Source organism: Cryptomeria japonica, chromosome 3, assembly GCF_030272615.1.
Source record: "Cryptomeria japonica chromosome 3, Sugi_1.0, whole genome shotgun sequence".
NCBI lineage: Eukaryota > Viridiplantae > Streptophyta > Pinopsida > Cupressales > Cupressaceae > Cryptomeria > Cryptomeria japonica.
Genome location: NC_081407.1, coordinates 863,001,915 through 863,024,923, shown reverse-complemented (window position 1 = coordinate 863,024,923; position 23,009 = coordinate 863,001,915). Strand labels below are relative to the sequence as shown.

Genomic DNA, 23,009 nt, shown 5'->3' with positions numbered 1-23,009 from the left:
ATTTTGTTTTTCTTATACCATTTCAAATAAATCTACCAACATTTATTTTCCTCCCAAAATTAATTATTCTTTTGGGGTTGTAGGGAGGATGCAAGTTACATGATCCAAGAGATCTTGGCCAAATTAATGGGGCATTTAAGAAATTGATTACTCTCATGTAAGAATATAAATTCCAACAAACCCTATGTTATTGATACCATATAAAGAGATATGTGAAAGAGTCATTCAAAAGAGAGGAATCATTATTAATTGCTTAAATTATATCTTCATGAACAAATATTACAAGGAACTTCATTCTAATCATCTTGCATCTTTCTTTGGTTTGCATTCAATTTTACAAAAAGAAATGAAAAATAATAAAGCAATGAAAACTTGATGTCTTAATTTTTATTTACCAACTAGTTAATACAGTTTAAAAATAATAATAATAATTAAAAATTATAACAACTAAGAATTACAACAAATATTTTTATTATAATACCATAAAGACAAACACTTACCACTACCTAAAAATTTACATTGATTGTGATATTAGTTGAAAAGACATTATATATTTTTTTAATAACACTGGACCCGGTTGTACGTATATATATTTTAACAGCTCGCATGACGGCGAGAGAGCGCATAAAATCAAGAAGGAAATATGTATTTACACCGTAATACATCTGTATCTATGACTCAACTCTTTGTCTTATATCCATCTCATCTATATATTCTTGAATTCCACTCTGATCTTCTTTCTATATATAATGTCTCGTATACCTAATTCTTTCTATATGTAATGTAAGCTATTTCTGTTGTGCTGCAAGATACCTAATTCATCGGGAAGAGATGTCTCGTATTGTTTACCCGTGTGGCCCTTGCAAGATTCAACGAAAAAAGTGTGGAGATAAATGCATTCTCGCTCCTTATTTCCCACCAAACGATCCTCACAAATTCTTTGTTGTGCGGAAAATATTTGGAGCCAGCAATATTGCAAAAATCCTTGAGGTATGCATCAAATGTTGAACTGTGCTTCCATTCGACATTATTTCTACTCAGATTGACTACTTTATATATTTCAAAAGCATTCCTTTTTTGGGCAGGATATTCCGGGTGAAAAGAGAGGAGATGCGGTAAGGAGCCTGGTATATGAAGCAAGTGCGAGATTGAATGATCCAATCTACGGTTGCACCGCCGAAATTTCTCGATTGCAAAACCAAGTTTTACATCTCCAATCACAACTCGCAACCGTTCAAGCAGAGCTCCTCAACGCACACGGTAATTTAGTAGTCTCTCAAAATAATGAGAATGAAGATATAGGTTTTCAATACGATGACGACCCCTTTGGATTGTGGGCACCACTGTGAACCTAGTTTGTATTATCTAAAGCCATTTCTAAATATCTGATCATTCCTATTCTGACATTCATGGTTATTAAGTGTCAATAATAAATCAATTATTAATTAGGATGTCAAAATGGGCACATGAAGGCATTAGAGTACGTGTTGTTGGTCACATTAAAAAGTTTATAGGGGTGTTGCATCCAATTTCTGTAATCCAAGTTGAATCCAAGTTAAATCAATTGACTTGCCTTGCACATATTGTATCAATGGAATAAATCCTATATTTTTCAAATAGATAAATATGGAATAGTTTCCATGTAATTTGTTTGAAATTTAAGTCTAATTTATTTTGTGGATCTTGAAAATCTGAACTGCTTAATTGAAATTGTTTTATTTTGGCATGCTAGTGAAAATAGATTTAAATCATTGACGATCTTTTAGATATAGGAGAACACCAATTTATCAATATAATTCCTTTTATATTTATTAGTGTGCTTTTGGTCATTTATTATTGAGCTTTTATGTTTTTTAATATTTTATTGGAAACATCTCTATATCATTTCATATGGGAGGGTAGAGAGAGTTAGCTATTCTTTTGGTTTCTATAGATATTTGATATTGATTGTCTACATTTGTTATTCTTGTAGTATTTTCTACAAGATGATTTTTTCCTTGCCTGTTCAGGAGCAAATTGTGTCTTTCCACAAAATTTCATACAAATAGCCATTTTGTAGAGTGTTTCTCAAAGGACTTGGAAATCAAACTATATATTCTTCTCACTTTCTTCATTTTTTAGAATATAACTCTTCCCTACTCTTTCAAAAGATATAATTATTTGGGAATGTAACATATCTTGTAACTCCTTCCCATTAAAAAACAATGTTCTAATAGAAGCTAGTTTACTGAAAAATGATTTTAGGTATTGGTTTTGCTAGGTGAATATTTTGTAATCAAATGACTGATTATAAAATGATAACTTCAACCACAATTATGATGAGATTGTATCTCTTCTCACAAAGGGGAGGTCACCTTCTTATTGCTTACTTTAAAAACTAATATCTAAAACTACCACTATATACACAAGAGTACTTATTTGAGTGTTACATGCATCATATTCTCTTAATTTAGAATAGATGTTCCTCCTATCCTCTTATTTTAGAATAGGTATTCCTCTTCTTGCAATATCTTCCAATCAAAAACTCATAACAATTAGAGCCTATGTTTCCACAAGATGTTAACAAAAGCAATAATAGCTGATAAATAACCAAGTTACACAAAAGATTAACTCAGAATGTACCAACAATTCCTAAGTAATTAATAAAACCACTTAAGCCCAAAGTCTTCTATTTCTTCTCCAATTTTATCACAAGAACAAAATTATGATATATGAGTAGCTCAAAGTCTCTCACATACACAACAATTCAAACTACTCTAGTTAGATAATAGGATACAACACAAAGTCTCCAAATTATTACCATCATAGATATGAAAAACTTCAAATATAATGATGTAGCACAAAGTCTACAAGATTATATTTGATCACTTTTAAACATATTGCCTCTCCACAATACACAATTCAATCAATTTAAGATACTACAATGACAGGGATGTAAGAACAATCTCACCACATAAACACATTGAATTTAAGACAAAGATTTGTTGTCTATTTGTTTTCTTTATTAACTGAAACTTGATTTACAACTTAAGCACAAAGTCATAAAATTCTCTTCAGACTAGCAGAGTTTTGACAAATAAGCTAAAGATAAGATATTTACAATGAGGCTTTTTCCTTTATATAGAGGAGAGCTTTGAGAAAAAATAGGAAATCTACAACTCATTTGACTTATTCAAAAGTAGAATCCAATTAGATTTAGGACCTATGTTTTCTTTATATGTAATTTCATATAAAATGTCGATAACAAAGTACAAACTACATAACTTGAAAGCATGAAAAATGGCTAAGTGTCTAGAAATATGTCTTCATCATCTTCATTTTTTTCAAGAGTTCTTCAAATTTTGGGAAGGTCGCTTTCATATTTGATTCGTCAATTCCCAAGGTATGACTGAAAATAGCTCAAACTCGTGTGATAGAGTCTGCTATGATGTAGTAGTCATTTTTGTCTCAAAGTCCCTTTAATGATTACTAAAATTGACCTTCAAATTATTTAGAGGAAGAATTTCTTGATTCTCATTATGTCAAAAAGATCACATGGTCATCTTGCTTGGTGAAGGTTCCAACATCTGGAATGAATCCACAACATTGATTTTGAAAATTTTCTAGTGTTAATTTATTTTTTAGGTTTCATGCAATTTAAAAAAAATCTAAGATTCAGCATATTGGAAAGATGCACTTTGAGTTTTGAAACCCAAAATGTATCAGAGAAAGGGAAAAAGATGTAGGTTACAATGAGATGCATTACGGTTTTTAAAATCTGAAATACATAAATACAAAGTAGTAGACATGTAATTTGGATATAAAAACCCATTTGATATGTCTAAAGGACTAGTAGAGAAGTTGCATATCAATTTTTAATCCAGAGTACAAGTGTGATGCAAAAGCTAAAGTGCACATCGAGTCCGAAACTTTGATGTGCATATAATAGTGAACTTAGGACATGTACTTTGGCTTTTAAAAATCAATGTGCATGTTCATTGGTGATGAATGTATATTTTTAGTTTTAAAATATGAAATACATGTTTATGAGAGACATGCATTTCGCATTTTAAAATCTAAAATGCATATGCAAATAGTAAATAGTGCATTTTGGGTTTTAAAAACCAAAATGCATGAAGGTTAAATGGTATGACGTATTTCAAGTTTTAAAACCCAAAATACATAACGATGGAAGGATGTGCACTACAGGTTTTAAAACACAAAATGCATGATGGTATGAAAAAGGTGAATTTTATTTTGGGTGTTAAAACCTAAAATACATAAATTTTGAAAAGAAATAATCTAATTTTGGGAAAAAACCCTAAATGTACACAAAAATAGAATGACTAACTTTGAAAACCTAACTTTTATCAATTATTTAAAAGGCAATTGAGGGATCTAAACAATATGATTTATCAAAGAACTTGACTATGCACAAGAGGGTTAGACAAGTGCCTCGACATCCATGCTTAGAGGATGTGTCCTATAAAATAGATGAATTTTGTAAGGTTTATCCTAAGATTTGAGTGAGATAGAATTGAGGATAACAAGCTTATAGAAGGGCCGCATCATTACTGTTTGTAGAGTAAAAGTATTTGATGGTATTTACTATGTGTTTTGGGGTTTTTTAAATATTGTTCATTGGTTTTGTAGAGAATTTTATCACCAATTCTCAAGCCTACACCTTCACAAGGAAAACAAGCACAAGCCTAGTTTTGCAAATGCTATATTCAGTGCTATAATTTTTTTTGGCTTGGTGCTTTAACATCATTGTTTTTCATTCTCTTATTAATGAAGGTTAAAACTTATGAAAATGCAAGAACTATATTAGAGGCTATGAATTGTGTTGTAAAGGCTTTCATTATTACATTTAAGTCTAGTGTTGTGATAAATCTTTTTCTTGCTACAAATGGACTTACTTGTATTTTACATCATCATTCAAGTTTTCAAGATAATTTATGGAGATGATTGGGAGGGTCTCTTTGAAGCCATCACTAGATATGGTCTTGCTTGGCCTACAACATGTTTTTTGAAAGATTTGGTGGTGGAATTTGTACGAAGGCTAATGATGTTGGTGCTGACTTGTTGGTAAAGTTGAGCACAACATTCTTGAGGATATAAGTGCAAGTTTCCAAGAGAGGAAAGAGACAAGGTTAAATGGTATGGCGTATTTCAAGTTTTAAAACATGAAATACATAATGATGGAAGGATGTGCACTTCGGGTTTTAAAACACGAAATGCATGATGGTATGAAAAAGGTGAGTTTTATTTTGGGTGTGAAAACCTAAAATACATAAAATTTGAAAAGAAACAATCTAATTTTGGGAAAAATCCCTAAAAGTACACAAAAATAGAATGACCAACTTTGAAAACCTAGCTTTTATCAATTATTCAAAAGACAATTAAGGGATCTAAACAATATGATTTATCAAAGAACTTGACTATGCACAAGAGGGTTAGATAAGTGCCTCGATATCCATGCTTAGAGGATGTGTCCTACAAAATAAATAAATTTTGTAGGGTTTATCCCAAGATTTGAGTGAGATAGAATTGAGGGTAACAAGTTTATAGAAGGGCCCCATCATTACTATTTGTAGAGTAAAAGTATTTGATGGTATTTACTATGTGTTTTGGGGATTTAATATTTTGTTCATTGGTTTTGTAGAGAATTTTATCACCAGTTCTCAAGCCTACACCTTCACAAATAAAACAGGCACAAGCCTAGTTTTGAAAATGCTATATTCGGTGCTATAATTTTTTGGGCTTGGTTCTTTAACATTGTTGCTTTTTCATTCTTTTATTAATGAAGATTAAAACTTATGAAAATGAAAGAACTATATTAGAGGCTATGAATTGTGTTGGAAAGGCTTTCATTACTGCATTTAAGTCTAGTGTTATGATAAAGATTTTCCTTGCTACAAATGTACTTGTGTTTTACATCATCATTCAAGTTTTCAAGATAATTTATGGAGATGATTGGGAGGGTTTCCTTGAAGCCATCACTAGCTATGGTCTTGGTTGGCATACAAATTTTTTTTTGAAATATTTGGTGGTGGAATTTATACCAAGGCTAATGATGTTGGTGTTGACTTGTTGGTAAAGTTGAGGATAACATTCTTGAGGATATTAGTTCAAGTTTCAAGGAGAGAAAAGAGACAAAATTCATTCATAATTTTGAAAAATTTCCCAAGAGAGAAAATGGTCATGATATTTTCTCAACATGAGATTATTTTCTAGTGGGGCATTCCCCACCTAAGATAGCCTATCTAGTAATTAGGGGACTGCTATCATCATTTCTTTTATATTGGGATAAATTAATTGTGCATATGTTGTAGAAGTAGTTCTTGGGGTCATATTTCATAAATCATTACACATTTACTATCAAACTTATTCTTTTCTTTGTAATATTAACAAATAATAATAAATATTAATTCATTCTCTTTATAAGAAATTAGTAACATGCATCATAGTATTTTCCTAGCTCAAATAAGATTTTCTTTTATTCCTTCCTACTTTTTGACTTTAACAACAAATGAATTTAGACACAAGGAAACAATTTTAAGAGAAATAACAATTAACCAATTTTAATTCTTGATTGTTATTGATTTTCATTCTTTAATTGATGTATCACTTCCAAAAGGGTTGTACTAGTACTTAGCCTGATTTAAATTGACCATTGATCATTTTTAATAGATGTGTGCCATGGTAGTGTTGTTTCTTGGCATTAATAACATATACGATGTTTTATAATTTATTTGTAGAATCTTAAGATCCATATCTCATGAGTGTGGAGTTTATTGACTCCTTGGATAAATATGGAGTTTTTGGTTCCACATTGAGTTCTTGATATGGATCTAAGTAACAAAAATAGATCAAATAATAAATCATTCTCTTTAGCTACACATAGAATAATGTAATGACCATTTAATGGAGGAATTGCATTTTTTATGTAAAAATTAAAGTGATCCTTTTAAATATTCCACTAGATCTTAAATCCATTTTGAGTTTATGAGAGTTGTATGATCGTAATAAAATATTATTATACCACACATCCATATAAGTGTATTGTTCCAATGCAATCAACCTCTTTGATTTCCTTTCATCTGATAGTGAAACACAATAAACTATTTTACAAAATCAATTACATTGATTAAATAAAAATATTGGAGTTTATTGGTGCACACTAATAGATATTGAACATTATGGACCTTAAATAAATGGTTGCATAAGAGATTTTACGTTATGAAACACAATGCTCATTGAAATTTTTGCGAGGCAAGATTGAGATAGTATGACATGCTCATTGATATTTTTGAAAAGTAGGATTGAGATAAATCGTGGTACATCATATCATTTCTAGTCAACAAATGATTATTAGAGACTCACCACGCCTACTAGTAGGGGGATAAATATTTGTGCTAATTGAAAAGGTGTGTACGTTATAAGTATGGTTTTGTTTTTACTACAAAGGAAAACGGACCAAAAACCCAAAGTCATCAAAAAAGAACCAAAAACTATCTTAAACCACAACCATCAAGGACCCAATATAAAAAATAAAAAAAAAGTGAACTAGCCCATAAAAACCCAGGGCATCGTAGTCCCACAGAACAATAACCAAGAACAAAACAAAACTTCTAAACAATAAAACTATAACATTTTGACCAATTTATCATTCTTCTGACTGACATCCTTATTGTTATTCTTAACTTTCTTAATGATGCTATCAATAGGGGTCATACCATTATCCTTGCTATGAAGCCTCATTGCTGGACTAGGTAGAGGCTTCTCATTTTGTTAGTTTTATTAATATTATTAATTATTGAAATTAATATCTTTTCATATGGCCTATGTTTTTCATTAATATAAGAAGGGTTTTGAATGTGTTCAAAGCCTTTTACATTAAGAATGATAAATAATTAACAACAATAGGAGAACAAAGAACTTTCACAAAAATCAACCAAAGGACAACCAAGGACAAGAAAACAAAAACCCAACCAACCAAAATAAAATAGCAACAAGAAACCACCAAAGACAACAAGATATCTTAACATAGCCTTGACCAACACATGGGGTTTTTAAAAAAATTTCCAAATATTTTTGGTGAACTTTATAACCAAGGTCCGTATCCCAAAAATTCTACAAAAATGGAGAATCCTAATATTTAACATTAGAAATCATAAGTTTTGCAAATGAGATTCATTCCTTTTTTCAACTTTCTAGACTTTCTACTTTTCAAAGAATGGAGGAAGAGGATAACTCTTCTCCACTAGATACATCTCTTTGTCCACAAAACTACTGGAAGAGCACATAGCATTAAGAGAGCAAATGAGCTTTTCTCCTATGTTATCCATCATTTGATTCTCTCTACTGTGAGAAGAGCATTTTACATTTCTAGAAGGTATTTTTTCCCTCCGAACTATGGTCAACTTTATTGTTCTAACATCTAGTGGCATGACTCAGTTTTTTATAATGATTATAGATAATATGAGAAATTCCAAATTCAATAATCTGCACCTAATTACCAAAATGTGAGGATAAAGTACGTTGAGAAGGAAGCACCTTATCCTTTTCTACTAATACACAAAAACTCACATATAAAAATTGTTTAATGAATTTGGTAATTGGATCAATATAGAAAAATTACCCAAAAGAGTTGGCGATGATTATCAAACACCTTTCACTCAAGTATTCAAAAGGAAACCCTAACAAATGGACCTAGATGGGGAACATGGCATTAAAACCATTGAAAATACCAAAAGGATAAGAGGGGGGGTGAATTATTCTATACCTTGAAAGAAATTACTTATTATCATTTAAAAATTAAATTATAATTAACTATCTTTATAAATATGAAGCATGAAACCATAAAGCACAACACACATGTGAACACTAGATTTATATGAAAATCCCAAGAAGGATAAAACCATAGTGATAATCATACTCAGAATATGAATAATTGATTACAATATGCTCAGGGCCATGGAACTTACTGTACCTAATAAGAATTACAAAACTAAGGTGCACAACCTTAGGGAAAGATACAAAGGAATTGCATTATTGAGAAACACAATATCAAGGAGAGATATAGAGAATTGCACAAGTGGCCAAAGGACTCATTATCTTTCAACAGGTATAGAGGAATAATAAATTATAATGAACAAGATCTCCTGATCATGAAACTATCTTTGGACTACTATGTCAAGAAAGTAATATCATGGCAATATCTCTAACTTCATTTACTATCTCAACACACTGTTGTATTAAAGATATGATCTTAAAAGCTCATAAAAAATTCACACTTTTTCTTCTTCACTTGTGCTTGCATATCGTTCACATCCATTTCACAACAATCTAATTACTATATCACACATTAAGACTTCCATTTACACAAGGTTATATTTTGAAATGCTCAACTAGGTCAGCCATAGATAAAATAAACTTGAGTTACACAATGTCTTCTACATGGACCAAAAACACACAATGGGGTCCACTCATGAATGTTAACCAATCAGCCCAAAAACATCACCCTATACAAATTACACACTGTAAATACACACACACCTTGATGAGACCCATATCAATATTATATCACAACCTCTAATGCATATATGCACCAAAAATGGTATGATACAAATAAGATAAACCACCTAAATAAGCTAGACACCAACACAATTGACAACATTGAACATAGAACAACATAACTTCAATTTTTTATCAAAACAAGAATACTAATCTAAACTAGAATACTACACAAACCATATGAACATGTTCACCAAGTTGCAACACTTGCATCAACAAAACATAGCAATGCAAAGCATTCTCTAGACCAATCTTGACAGATAACCTCATTGTCCAAAAACTACCACAACTAACTATATCATCTAAGAAACTATGAACCTTTTAAAATGTAAGTTCAACATATATAGAGTGTAGACATAATATCTAGAACTACAAGTAATGAACATAAAGAACTAAAGGAATGAAGATTATTCTTTGATAAGGATATTAAATACTTTTTCCTATATGTTGTAACTTCCCCTAATCTAGCCTTCTAGAAACACCTCACACTAACTAAATATCACCACCAAACAACATTTCAACATCTAAAAACTCATTTTCAAATCATCTACGACATCCACACAATTTAACAACTACAACTTCCTCTTCACTAATATACATCATGATAACAATGACTCACTGAAGCTAAAAAGGTACACTTGATTGTGTTGTTACCTATGAACATGCATTTAAAAATAAATGAATACTACAAGACATTCTTCTGAAACTAATTTATTTTATGATGTTTAGACTCAAAATTCCAGCCCTAATCTTAGGGCCCACCTTAAACAAATTAGATAAAATATGAACTAGAGGTACTCTACTTTTTTGACTCCAAATAGATATTTGGATGACTTAGTATCATTTCTTATATAAAAAGAGTCATTAGATGCATGCACTAAGAAAATAGAGGCATATATGTTTGATCCTAGTTTATAATTTGGCTTATGTGTTTTGTAAATGATAGGATGATCATACATGTGTATTTAATGGTCATAAACATATTTTGTGCATGGAGACTAGCCATTGTTAGTGTTGTAGTGACAAGAGATATTTTCTTGTAAAAATATTTTGTTCAAGGTAGGTTGACCTTTATTGTTTAAATAATAATTATTATATTTTTCTAGAGCCAACCTAGAAAGGAGGTCGCTTAGTTTTGTATTTAAAAAGGATAGAGGCCTCTCATTTGATTAATCAATTTATTCACTCCAATTTTCATCTTCTTCAGTAGAAGCAGTTTGTCTCCTAGCAGTCATAAGTGTCATCATTTGTGTTTCACTTTAAGGAGAAGTATCTCCATTCATTTTATTAGACTTGACCTTGTCTAGGGCCTGAATTGTATGCAACTTCTGCATTTATTCATCTAATATATAAGAAATCATTTTTGCCAGGTTTTTCTCCCTCAAGTAGAAGTGTTTTCCCATGGTAATTTGTTGTGTTCATTGATATATGTGTTGTATTTATGCTTATTTTTTATTTCTGATCTTAAAACTAACAGTGATCTCTGAATTACTAAAGGGATTGGGAATCTCTTACACTTGGTCACTACTTTTCATACTAAAGGTAGTCTTAACTGTAAATAGTATTGATACAATTGAAATATATATCAATTCATCAACCATTTGATAATGGTTAATAGAAAAGTGAACATTGATAGAACTAATCATCTTGTAGACAAGTTTTAAAATTGTGATTGATACTTTACTATTCAAATTGAACCCTTTTGGTGTGACTGGTAATTGGGCTCTTAATACTTGATTCTATAGTAATTGTAATGAAAAACGTAGTCTTTTCTAAGATAGATCTAGACTTCTTAAATAAATGTACAAAAATCAACATATATCAACCTAGATTAAAGAAATACTTGGTTTAGAAATGATCATTGAATAGTTCACACAATTTTAGAAAACTAGTGTGAGGCATTAAGGCACTTATGTCTAGAAAATGTTTTGTGCATGATTATGGCTTGTTGTAGGTAAATATAACAATGTTAGATCACTTATGAATGGTTTTGATCTATATTGTAAAGAATTACACGTCTCCTAGTTTGACCTTCTTGATTGGACTAGCTTTTCAATCATGAAATTGATAAAAATAATAATCTTAGATGCAATTAATCTATATGAGTTTGATTCAAACTAGATTATTTTTAGTGTTCCAAATTGAAATATTTCAGTAATGGTTCTTCTTTGCAATGCACATAATTTTTTGAAATTGGTATTTTATTATAATTTTAATGCACATTGAATGCATTTAAATACAATTACATGGAAATAAATAATACAAAATGTGTTCCTAATTGGCTCCCTTGGCAAGAGACATTGTACAGGTTATCTGGTGTTGTCATTGATGGCAAACCAAGTCAGTATACCCATTCATAGTGAATAATATGCTCATACCAGAAGTCAAATTGAAGTTTTTTAAGTCTGGAAAGCTTAGAACAATGCATTTAAAAGTGTTTGGTATTTTTTTTTGGGGTTAAAATTTTGTGTTGCAGATCTAAAGAAAGATTGATGTATGTTTGGAGAACCTTATTCTAGAATTTAAGCCTTCGATGATGATTGATGTATCAAGTTTTGGTGTGATAGTGCAATACAACCCACTAGTATGATAAATCCTTATGCAAATTAAGTGGAGCAACTTTGGTGATTTTTTGTAATCGAGGATGTTTACCTAACATATGTAGTAGCATGTATTTGATTGTTTTGGTCCACGTTAGCATTTGAGTTCAGATTTTGCCACCAGTTTGTACACAGTTCAAAAAATAATTAAATGTTCTTGAGTCGATATGTAGCCAACATGATTTCTTTTTGCGGATATATAAGAATGATGGTTTTGGTCATTTTCATGATGCCAAGGTTGGGAGTAACTGATTGTTCATATTTCCATGTGCACAGGTTGGAGATTAGTGCTCTAGTTTAGTGACAATGCAGCAAAACAAAATAGTATAAGATGAAGTGTGAGCAGATTATGAAATTTGTATAATGAGCTTAACCAAAACTCTACTTTGGCATTTGTAGATGTTGTTCATCAGTTCAAATGATCTGTAATCTTTGTATTTAAATTGTAGCTAGTCAGCTTATTATTTTAACCAGTGAGCTCTAGGCAGTGTGATTGAATGCATGTGCCTTCCCCATTGCAATATTTCTATACTTATGCAGAGTATACCCATATTGTGGGCTCATCCCCATTGTGGTTTTTTTCTTAACCAAGTTTCTACGTACAAAAATATTGGTGTTGTGGTTATTTTCTTTATGTTCTCACATCCTTCTTTTGTTCATGTGCATTAAGTGGTTGAAAGAATTATTTAATAAAGTTAAACATTACAGAACATTGATTCACCCCCCCTCTTAGTGTTCCTTGATTCCAACATGGAGGATAGTGAGTGGTTAGGTCTTGCATCCAGTGTCCCAGAGAATATAATGCATATATTTTGGAAGGACACATCTGATTCTCTATCCAGACAGCAAAAGACCTTAATCAACTCTATATGTACTCTTTTTGAGTCTCTTGAAAAGTTAGCCGAGATTAAGGTTTGAAATGAATTTGATGGAAAAAGATTCAGTGAGTTGAAGAAGATGATTGCCAATGATAAGATTCTTCTAGGCACCTATGTAAAGAGTATTCAGAATTCCCTATCTAAAGGTGGTGTAATATACAGTTATTGTTTATCATTCTCTAAGTTTGTTAAAGATATTGAAAAGTAGATAAAGGAGAATGAGAAGCAATACGACCCCTTTGGATTGTGGGCACCACTGTGAACCTAGTTTGTGTTATCTAAAGCCATTTCTAAATATTTGATCATTCCTATTCTGACATTCATGGTTATATAGTGTTAATAATAAATCAATTATTAATTAGGATGTCAAAATGGGCACATGAAGGTATTAGAGTACATGTTGTTGGTCACATTAAAAAGTTTATAGGGGTGTTGCATCCAATTTCTGCAATCCAAGTTGAATCCAAGTTAAATCAATTGACTTACCTTGTACATATTGTATCAATGAAATAAATCCTATATTTTTCAAATAGATAAATATGGAATAGTTTCCATGTAATTTGTTTGAAAGTTAAGGATTGTGGGCACCATTGTGAACCTAGTTTGATCATCATTCCTATATTGACATTCATGGAAGGATATATAGTGTCAATAATAAATCAATTATTCATTTGGATGTCAAAACAGGCACATGATCACATAATCTGAATGCAAATTAAATCAGTTGAGTTGCCATGTGCATATTGAACCAATGAAATAAGTCCTAAATTTTTCTAATGGATAAATATGGAATAGCTTCCCTGTAATTTTGATTGAAATATATATATATATTAAGATCTTGGAAAATGTGAACTGCTTATTTGAAATTGTTTTATTTTGGCATGCTAGCGAAAATAGGTTTAAATCATTGACCATCATTTAAATATAGGAGAACACCAATTTATCAATATAATTTCCTTTATATTTAAATTAGTGTGCTTTTGGTCCTTTATTATTGAGCTTTAATGTTTTCAATATTTTATTGGAAACATCTCTATATCATTTCACATGGGAGGATAAAGAGAGTTCGCTATTCTTTTGGTTTTTATAGATATTTGAGATTGATTGTCTACATTTGTTCTTCCTATTGTATTTTCTATAAGATGAATTTTTCCTTGCCTATTCAAGAGAAAATTGTGTCTTTTCTCTTATATTTGTAGGCCAAAGTTTCATATAAATAGCCATTTTGTTGAGTCTTTTTCAAAATACTTGGAACTCAAACTATATATACTTCTCACTTTCTCTATTTTTTTGAAAATGATTCTTCCTTACTCTTTCAAAAGATGTGATTATTTGGGAATGTAACAAATTTCGCAACTCCTTCCTATTAAAGATCAATGTTCTACTAGAAGCAACTTTACAAAAAAATGATTTTGGGTATTGATTTTGCTGGGAGAATATTTTGTAATCAAACGACTAATTACAAAATGATATTTTCAATCACATTTATGATGAGATTGTATCTCTCCTCACAAAGGGGAGGTTGCCTTTTTATTTCTTACTTTAACAACTAAAATCTAAATTACCACTATATACACAAGTGTACTTATTTGGGTGTTGCATGCACTATATTATTGTAATTAGAATAGATGTTCCTCCTATCCTCTTATTTTAGAATAGGTATTCCTCTTCTTGCAATATCTTCAAATCACAAACTTGTAACAATTAGAAAACCTATGTTTCCACAACATACTAACAAAAGCAATAATAGTTGATAAATAACCAAGTTACACAAAAGAGTAATTGAGAATGTACCAATGATTCCTAAGTAACTAAGAAACTCACTTAAGCCCAAAGTCTTCAATTGGTTCTCCAACTTTATCACAAGAACAAAATTATGATATATGAGTAGCTCAAAGTCTCTCACATACGTGCCACAATTCAAAACACTCTAACTATATAATAGGATACAACACAAAGTCTCTAAATTATTATCGTCACAGATATCAAATAATTCAAATATAATGATGTAACACAAAGTCTACACAATTATATTTGATTACCTTTAAACATATCAATTGTCTCTCCACAATACACAATTCAGTCAATATAAGATAATGCAATGAGAGGGACATAAGAACAATCTCAACACATAAACACATTGAATCTAAGACAAATATTGGATGTTAGTTTGCTTTGTTTATTAAATAAAACTTGATTTACAACTTAAGCACAAAGTCTTAAAATTCCATTAAAATTGGTAGAGTTTCATCACATAAGCCAAAGATATATATTTACAATGAGGCTTCTTCCTTTATATAGAGGAGAGCTTTGAGAAAAAATAGGAAATCTAAAACTAATTTGACTTATTCAAAATTATAATCTAATTTGATTTAGGATGTGCGTTGTCTTTATATGTAATTCCAAATGTACGAAAAGACATGTAAAATGTCGATAAAATACTACAAACTACATAACTTGAAAGCATGAAAAATGGCTAATACAAACTACAAACTACATAACTTGAAAGGATGAAAAATGGCTAAGTGTCCAAAAAAATGTTTTCATCATCTTAATTTTTTTCAAGAACTCTTCAATTTTTTGGATGCTAGCTTGCATCTTTGATTCATCGAGTCCAAAGGTATGACTAAAAATAGCTCCAACTCATGTGATGGAGTCTTCTATGATGTCAAATTCATTTTTTATGTCAAAGTCCCTTTTATGTTTACTAAAAATGACCTTCAAATTATTCACAAGAAGCGTTTCTTGATTCTCAATATGTCACAAAGATCATGGTCCTCTTGCTTGGTGAAGCTTCCAACATCTAGAATGAATCCACATCATCAATTTTTTTAAAAATCTAGTCTTAATTTTCTTTTTAGGTTTCTTGCAATTTCAAAAAATTCTATGCTTCAACATTTTTGAAAGATGCACTTCGGGTTTTGAAACCCAAAATGTATAGAGAAAGGGAAAAATATGCATGTGACAATGAGATGCATTACAGGATTTAAAATCTTAAATACATAAATAAAAAGTAGTAGACATGTAATTTGGATTTTAAAACCCATTTGACATGTCTAAAGGATTAGTCCAGAGAAGTTGTATATCAAGTTTTAATCCGAAGTGCAAGTGTGATGCAAAATCTAAGGTGCACATCGAGTCTTTGGACCCGATGTGCATGTTCATTGGTGATGAATGTATATTTTGAGTTTTAACATATGAAATGCATGCTTATGAGAGACATGCATTTCAAATTTAAATCCAAAATGCATATGCAAAAAGTAAAATTTCATTTTGGGTTCAAAATACATGAAGGTTGAATGGTAGGATGTATTTGAAGTTTACAACCCGAAATACATAATGATGGAAGGATGTGCACCTCAGATTTTAAAACCCGAAATGCATAAAGGTATGAAAAAGGTGAATTGCATTTTGGATATTAAGACCTTAAATACATAAAATTTGAAAAGAAATATCTAATTTCAAGGAAAAACCCTGAAAGTACATAAAAATAGAATGACTAAATTTGAAAAGATAACTTTTGCCAATTTTTCAAAAGAAAAATTAAGGGATCTAAACAAGATGATTCCTCAAGGAACATGACTATGCACAAGAGGGTTAGACAAGTTCCTCAACATCCATGCTTATAGGATGTGTGCTACAAAATAGATAAATTTTGTAGGGTTTATCCCATGATTGGAGTGAGATAGAATTCAGGATAACATGTTTATACAAGGGCCCCACCATTACTGACATATTATTTGTTTAGTACAACTATTTGATGGTATTTACTATGCATTTTAGGGTTTTTTATATGTTTTCATTAGTTTTGTAGAGAATTTTATCACCAATTCTCAAGTCTCTGCCTATCACAAGTAAAAAAAGTGTAAACCTAGTTTTGCAAATGCTATATTTAGTGCTATAGTCTTTTGGCTTGGTAATTTAATATTATTTCATTTCGGTCTTTTATGAATGAAGCTTGAAACTTATGAAAATTCAAAAACTATATTAGAGGATAGGAAGTGTGTTGGAAAGCTTTCATTATTGTATTTAAGTCTAGCATTGTGATAAGGTTTTTACTTCCTACATATGGACCTACTTGTGCTTTACATCATCATTAAATTTTTAAAGATAATTTATGGAGATGATTACGAGGGTCTCTTTGAAACCATCACTAGCTATGGTCTTGGTCGACATGCAATGTTTGTTTTTGAAAGATTTGCTAGAGGAATTTATACTGGTAAGGCTGATGATGTTGGTGTTGATTTGTTGGTAAAGTTGAGCAGAATATTATTGAGAATGTTTAGGTTAAGGTGGGGAAATAGTTTTACAGGGTCCAGAAACCAAGAGTATACAGAGCAAAAGAAATCAGAAACAACTGAGACCTAGACACAAAATAACCTAAACAAGACAGGGCATAATAACTTGAACAAAAAACAAAACAATGACCTTAAAAACTTACAGAATCTTGCTTAACTCATCGTTCTTCGTAATGACCTATTTGTTGATCAATAGAAATTTCTTACAAACACTATCAACAGGAGTCATACCCTTATATTTGTTGTGAAGCCTAGTCCCTGGATTCGACTGGGGCACCTTGATATCCTCCAGCGCATCCTCCACGCAATCTAAAGGACTTCTAGGAATCTTGCTTGTCCTTACATCAATAGCCTTAGTAATCTTACCTATCTTTGTACTGCCTAATGGGGAAATGTCCTAGGAATTGACTTGCAACATTTCAACTGGCTCATTCAGCTTGCGAAGATCTTCACTAGCATTATCCATAGCCACCTTAAAAAATCACCACCACCATAGTCAAACTTTGTTTAAGTTTGTGACTATCCTCCTCTAAAGCTTTGATTTAGATCTCATGGTCCTTCTCAAGGTGATCTGAATCACCCTTTGGATTATCAACTCTTCTTCTCAAGTAATTGATCTCCTAAATAATCCAAGAAAACAGAGAGTTTTGATGCTCTTGAAAGTTACGTAGGAAAATTTTGGAAGAACACACTTCCTTTGGCGTGACCCTACCCCCATCAATAGGCATGTTGAAAGTGATATCATGTTTCATACCTTGCCCGCCGAAATCCACCTTTCTCTTTTTCACCAACACTTTATAAGCATTAACCATCGGGGACCCATAAATCTTTAATTTCCCTTTTGTGCTAGAAATAGAGGCCCTAAATGCCTTACTCCCCTTCACATCACTACTAGTTTCCACAGAATCGGGATTTAAAATTAGGGTCATCTTTATCCAAAATCACCAATTTCCTACCCCTAAGATTTGGATTTTTGGAAGAGGATGGCATCGAGCCTTGGTTTTCATAGATTTGAAAGTCATCCTTCTCATCCTCCTCCTCCTTATCTGAGGACATATCCCCATAATGCACTTGGATATTCTTCTAAAATGCAATGCTCATCTTATCCCCAGGGTTCCTCTTGACATGCAGAGCTTTGACATTTCCATGATAAAAATTATCAAGTCCTCATAGAGAACAAGGGAAGAAGCCCTCTTCGCATGAGACTGCATACAATGATTTAGGGAAGCTTCCAGATAAAAGGGTAGGGAGATACATTTATCATGATGAAAGTAGTTCAAAATAACAAAATGATAATTGAAATGACTGCAATATTTACCATACAAAGTGAGGCATCACATGATGACCTTTGAAATCATCTTCCAGGGCTCTGGAAGTGTTGTTCTATCCCAACCCCCATCTATGTTCTTCTCCATTTTCTCCCTCTCTTTTGGCATGAGGAAGATCTTAAACATTTCAGTGGCACATATCTTGTCCCTATTAAATTTAGACCCTTCAATCAATGTATTAAAAATCTTGGCCACGAGTTCCTAATTAAATTCAAAATCGAGGTTGAAGGCATAGAGGACACCATCCTTGCAACCCTAGACAAAGGAATTAGTGACAAGGGTATGTGATCCATGAAACGTCTCCATATATGCACTTAAGCCTGCCATAGATAGCTCACTCGAGATGTCTTTGTTTTTACGCTATTCCTAATACACCTTTGTGGGCTCTAAGTGGTTTATGTCACTTCCGATCGAGCAAGCCACAATCTGCAGAGTAGAAGCAAATAAGCTTGACAAAAGAATAAAGAAAAGGATATCCTCTAGATAGTTTGTCTATTCTTTAATAAAAGTTGTCCTAGCTAGGACACAATGCGCGCTTTCCTTCATCATTTCCAAGAACCCCCTATGCATCGCATACATTACAATCATTATGAATGAGGTTGAGGAGATCCACTAGGATTATATCATTAAAATCCCACACTTTGTTGTTAGCTAAGCCAGCCCCAATATTTTGTAGATTATCGGCAACCTTGTTACCTTCCCAATACATGTGTGAAATTTCAAAGTCTTCAAATTCACTTGGAAGGGAAAGGCAGTCTTCAATGATATGCTTGATGGATCAGCTAGGGGAAGAGGACCCCTTACGACATTTAATAATGTTAAGAGAATCTTATTCGAGCCAAACCTTTCTCATGTCTTTCTCCTTTGCATATTTGACCTCAGCATAAGTTGTGTAAGCCTCAGCATAGTGGTTTCTCTGGGTACCCAAAGGGAGGGCCATAGTTGAGACAAGCCTATCATTGTGATCATGAATATTCTTGAGGATGTTAGTACAAGTTGGTAGGAGAAAAAATATATAAAAATCATTCAAAATTTTAAAAAATTTCCTAAAATAGTGATGAGAAGGGGAAAATGGAGGATAGAAAATGGGCATGAGACTTTTTCTACATGATATTATTTCTAGTGGGTCATTCCCCACCTAAGATAGTCTATCCACTAGTTAGAAAAAATTTATTGTCACCATTTCTTTTCTATTTGGATAAATTAATTGTGCATATGTTGTAGAAGTAGTTCTTGGGGTCATATTTCATAATTCATTACACATTTACTATCAAAATTATTCTTTTATTTATACTATTAATAAATAATATTAACTATTAAATAGTTCTCTTTATAAGAAATTAGTAACATGCATCATAGTACTTTCCTAGTGCAAAAAAGATTTTCTTTTATTTCCTCGTACTTCTTGACTTTAAAAACAAATGAATTTAGACTCAAGTAAACAATTTCAAGAGAAATAACAATAAACCAATTTTAATTCTAGATAGTTATTGACATTCATCATTTATTTGATGTATCACTTCGAAAAGGGTTGTACTAGTACTTACCTTGACTCACATTGATCATTGATCATTTTAATAGATGTGTGTCATGGTAGTGTTGTTTCTTGGTATTATTAACAAATATGATATTTTATATTTTTTTTGTAGAATCTTAGGAACCATATCTCATGAGTGTGGAGTTTATTGGCTCCTTGGGTAAATATGGAGTTTTTAAAGTGGTTTCACCTTGAGCTCTAGATGTGGATCCAAGAAACAAAAAGAGATCAAAATTAAATCATTCTCTTTAGCTACACATAGAATAATGTAATGACCATATAATTGAGGAATTGGATTTTTTATGTGAAAAATAAATTGATCTTTTTAAATATGCCACTAGATCTTATCCCCATTTTGATTTTATAAGAGTTGTGCAATATATATTATGGTTCTATTAGTAATTTTATTAGAATAAATTATTATACTTTACCTAATGATATATAGGTTAATTTATTATGGGAATTTTATTTTTCTACTTCATTCCTTACGTACAATTTTTAGTGCATGTGGACCAATGACATTAGGTGTTGTTACTAAGGGATATTTGAAATGGACTAAGAATAATTTTCAAAGATCCATTTTAGGTATGTCATAGGAATAGAATATTATTATATCACACATGCATATAAGTGTATTGTTCCAATGCAATCAACCTCTTTGATTTCCTTTTCGTTTGATAATGAAACATAATAAAATAATCTACAAAATAAATTACATGGATGACATGAAATATTGGAGTGCATTGGTGCATACTAATAGTTATCTAACATTATGGACCTAAAACACATGGTTTCAGAAGTGATTTCAAATTATTAAACAAAAATGCTCATTGAAGTTTTTGTGGGGCAAGATTGAGATAGTATGACATGCTCATTAATATTTTTGATAAGTAGGATTGAGATGAATTTTGGTACATCATATAATTTATGGTCAACAAATGATTACTAGAGACTCACCACACCTACTAGTAGGGGGATAAATATTTGTGCTAATTTACAAGGTGTTTTTGTTATAAGTAGGGTTTTGGTAGTTTTATTAATTTTATTAATTATTGACATTTATATCTAGTGTTATGGCCTGTGGTTTTTATTAATTTAAGTAGGGTTTTAAAAGTGTACCAAACCTTTTATATTAAGAATAATAAAGCATTAACAACAATAGGGAAACATAGCAATTTCACAAAAATCAACCATGGATAAATACCAAAAACGTAACCAACCAAAATAGAATAGCAACAAGAAACTAACAAGGACAACAAGATAGCTTAACATAACCTTGACCAACTCATGGCAATTTTAAAAAATCTTCCAAATATTTCTGGTTAACTTTACAACCAAGGTCCTCCTAAAAATTCTACAAACAAGAAGAATTCCAAGATTTAACATTAGAAATTGTAAGTTTGGCAAATGAGATTCATTCCTTTTTTTAATTTTCTAGAATTTCTACTTATCCAAGCATGGAGGAAGAGGATAAATATTCTCCACTAGATATACATCTCTTTGTCCATCAAACTGCTAGAAGAGAAAATGAGCTTTTATCCTCAGTTATCCATCATTTAATTCTCTCTACTATGAGAAGAGGATTGCACACTGCTATAAGTCATCTTTTTCCTCCAAACTATGGTCAACCGTATTGGTCTAACAACTAGTAGTAGCATGACTCATTTTTTTATAATGATTATATACAATATGAGAAATTCCAAATTCAATAATCTAAACATGACTACCAAAATTTGAAGATAAAGTAAGTTGAGAGGGAAGCACATTATCGTTTTCCATAAATACACAAAAAATTACATGTAATGAATATTTAATTGATTTTGTAATTGGGTCAATATCATTAAATTACCCAAAAGATTTAGAAATTAATGTGAGACACCTTTCACTCAAGTATTTGAAAGACAACCCTAATAAATGGACCTAGATGGGGAACATGGGCTTAAAATTGTTGAAAATACAAAAAGATTGAGAGGGGGGAGTAAATTAGTCCATGCCTTGAAAGAGTTTACTTATTATCCTTTAAAAAAAAAAAAATATTTAACTTATCTATGTAAATAGGAAGCATGAAACCATAAAGAACAACACACATATGAACACTAGATTTAAGTGAAAATCCCAAGAAGGGAAAAACCACAGTGAGAATCACACTCACAAAATGAATAATTGATTACAATGTTTTAGGCTCAATGTTGTGGAGCTCACTACACCAAATAAGAATTACAAAACAAAGGTCCGCAACCTTAGAGAAATATACAAAGGACTTGCATTACTGAAACACACAATATTAGGGAAAGATATAGAGAACTGCACAAGTTACCAAAGGACTCATTGTCTTTTGGCAGGTATAGAGAGATAACGAATTGTAATGAAAAACTTATGATAATGAAACTATCTTTGAACTACTATATCAAGAAAATAATATCATGGCAATATCTTTGACCTTATTTACTATCTCAACACATTGTTGCACTAGAGATATGATCATCAAAGCTCATAAAAAATTCACAATTTTTCTTCTTCACTTGTGCTTGCATATCATTCATATCCAATTCACAACAATCCACCCACTAAATCATGCATTTACACTTCCATAATTTTACACAAGGTTATACATTGAAACCCTCAACTAGGTCAGCCACAGATAAAATAAACATGAATTACATAAAGTCTTCCACGTGGACCAAAAACACGCAATAGGGTCCACTCAAGATTGTTAACCAGTCAACCCAAAAACATCACCCTATAAAAATTACATGACGAAAATACACACACACCTTCATGAGACCCATATCAATATTGTAGCATAACCT

General features: G+C 31.3%; 1 protein-coding gene across 1 annotated transcript; it reads left to right on the top strand.

The window, feature by feature from the left end:
* The first annotated feature begins 811 nt into the window (after window positions 1–811).
* LOC131874538 (LOB domain-containing protein 12-like) lies at window positions 812–1,393 on the top strand. Its single transcript, XM_059217966.1, has 2 exons — window positions 812–990; window positions 1,086–1,393. The coding sequence occupies exons 1-2, from the start codon at window positions 832–834 to the stop codon at window positions 1,347–1,349; spliced, it is 423 nt and encodes a 140-aa protein (XP_059073949.1). The 5' UTR covers window positions 812–831; the 3' UTR covers window positions 1,350–1,393.
* The last annotated feature ends 21,616 nt before the right edge of the window (window positions 1,394–23,009 follow it).

Coding starts and splice junctions, on each gene's coding strand:
- LOC131874538 (XM_059217966.1), top strand. CDS start 832: ATGTCTCGTATTGTTTACCCGTGTGGCCCTTGCAAGATTCAACGAAAA. Junction 991..1,085: donor ATATTGCAAAAATCCTTGAG/GTATGCATCAAA, acceptor TTTTTTGGGCAG/GATATTCCGGGTGAAAAGAG.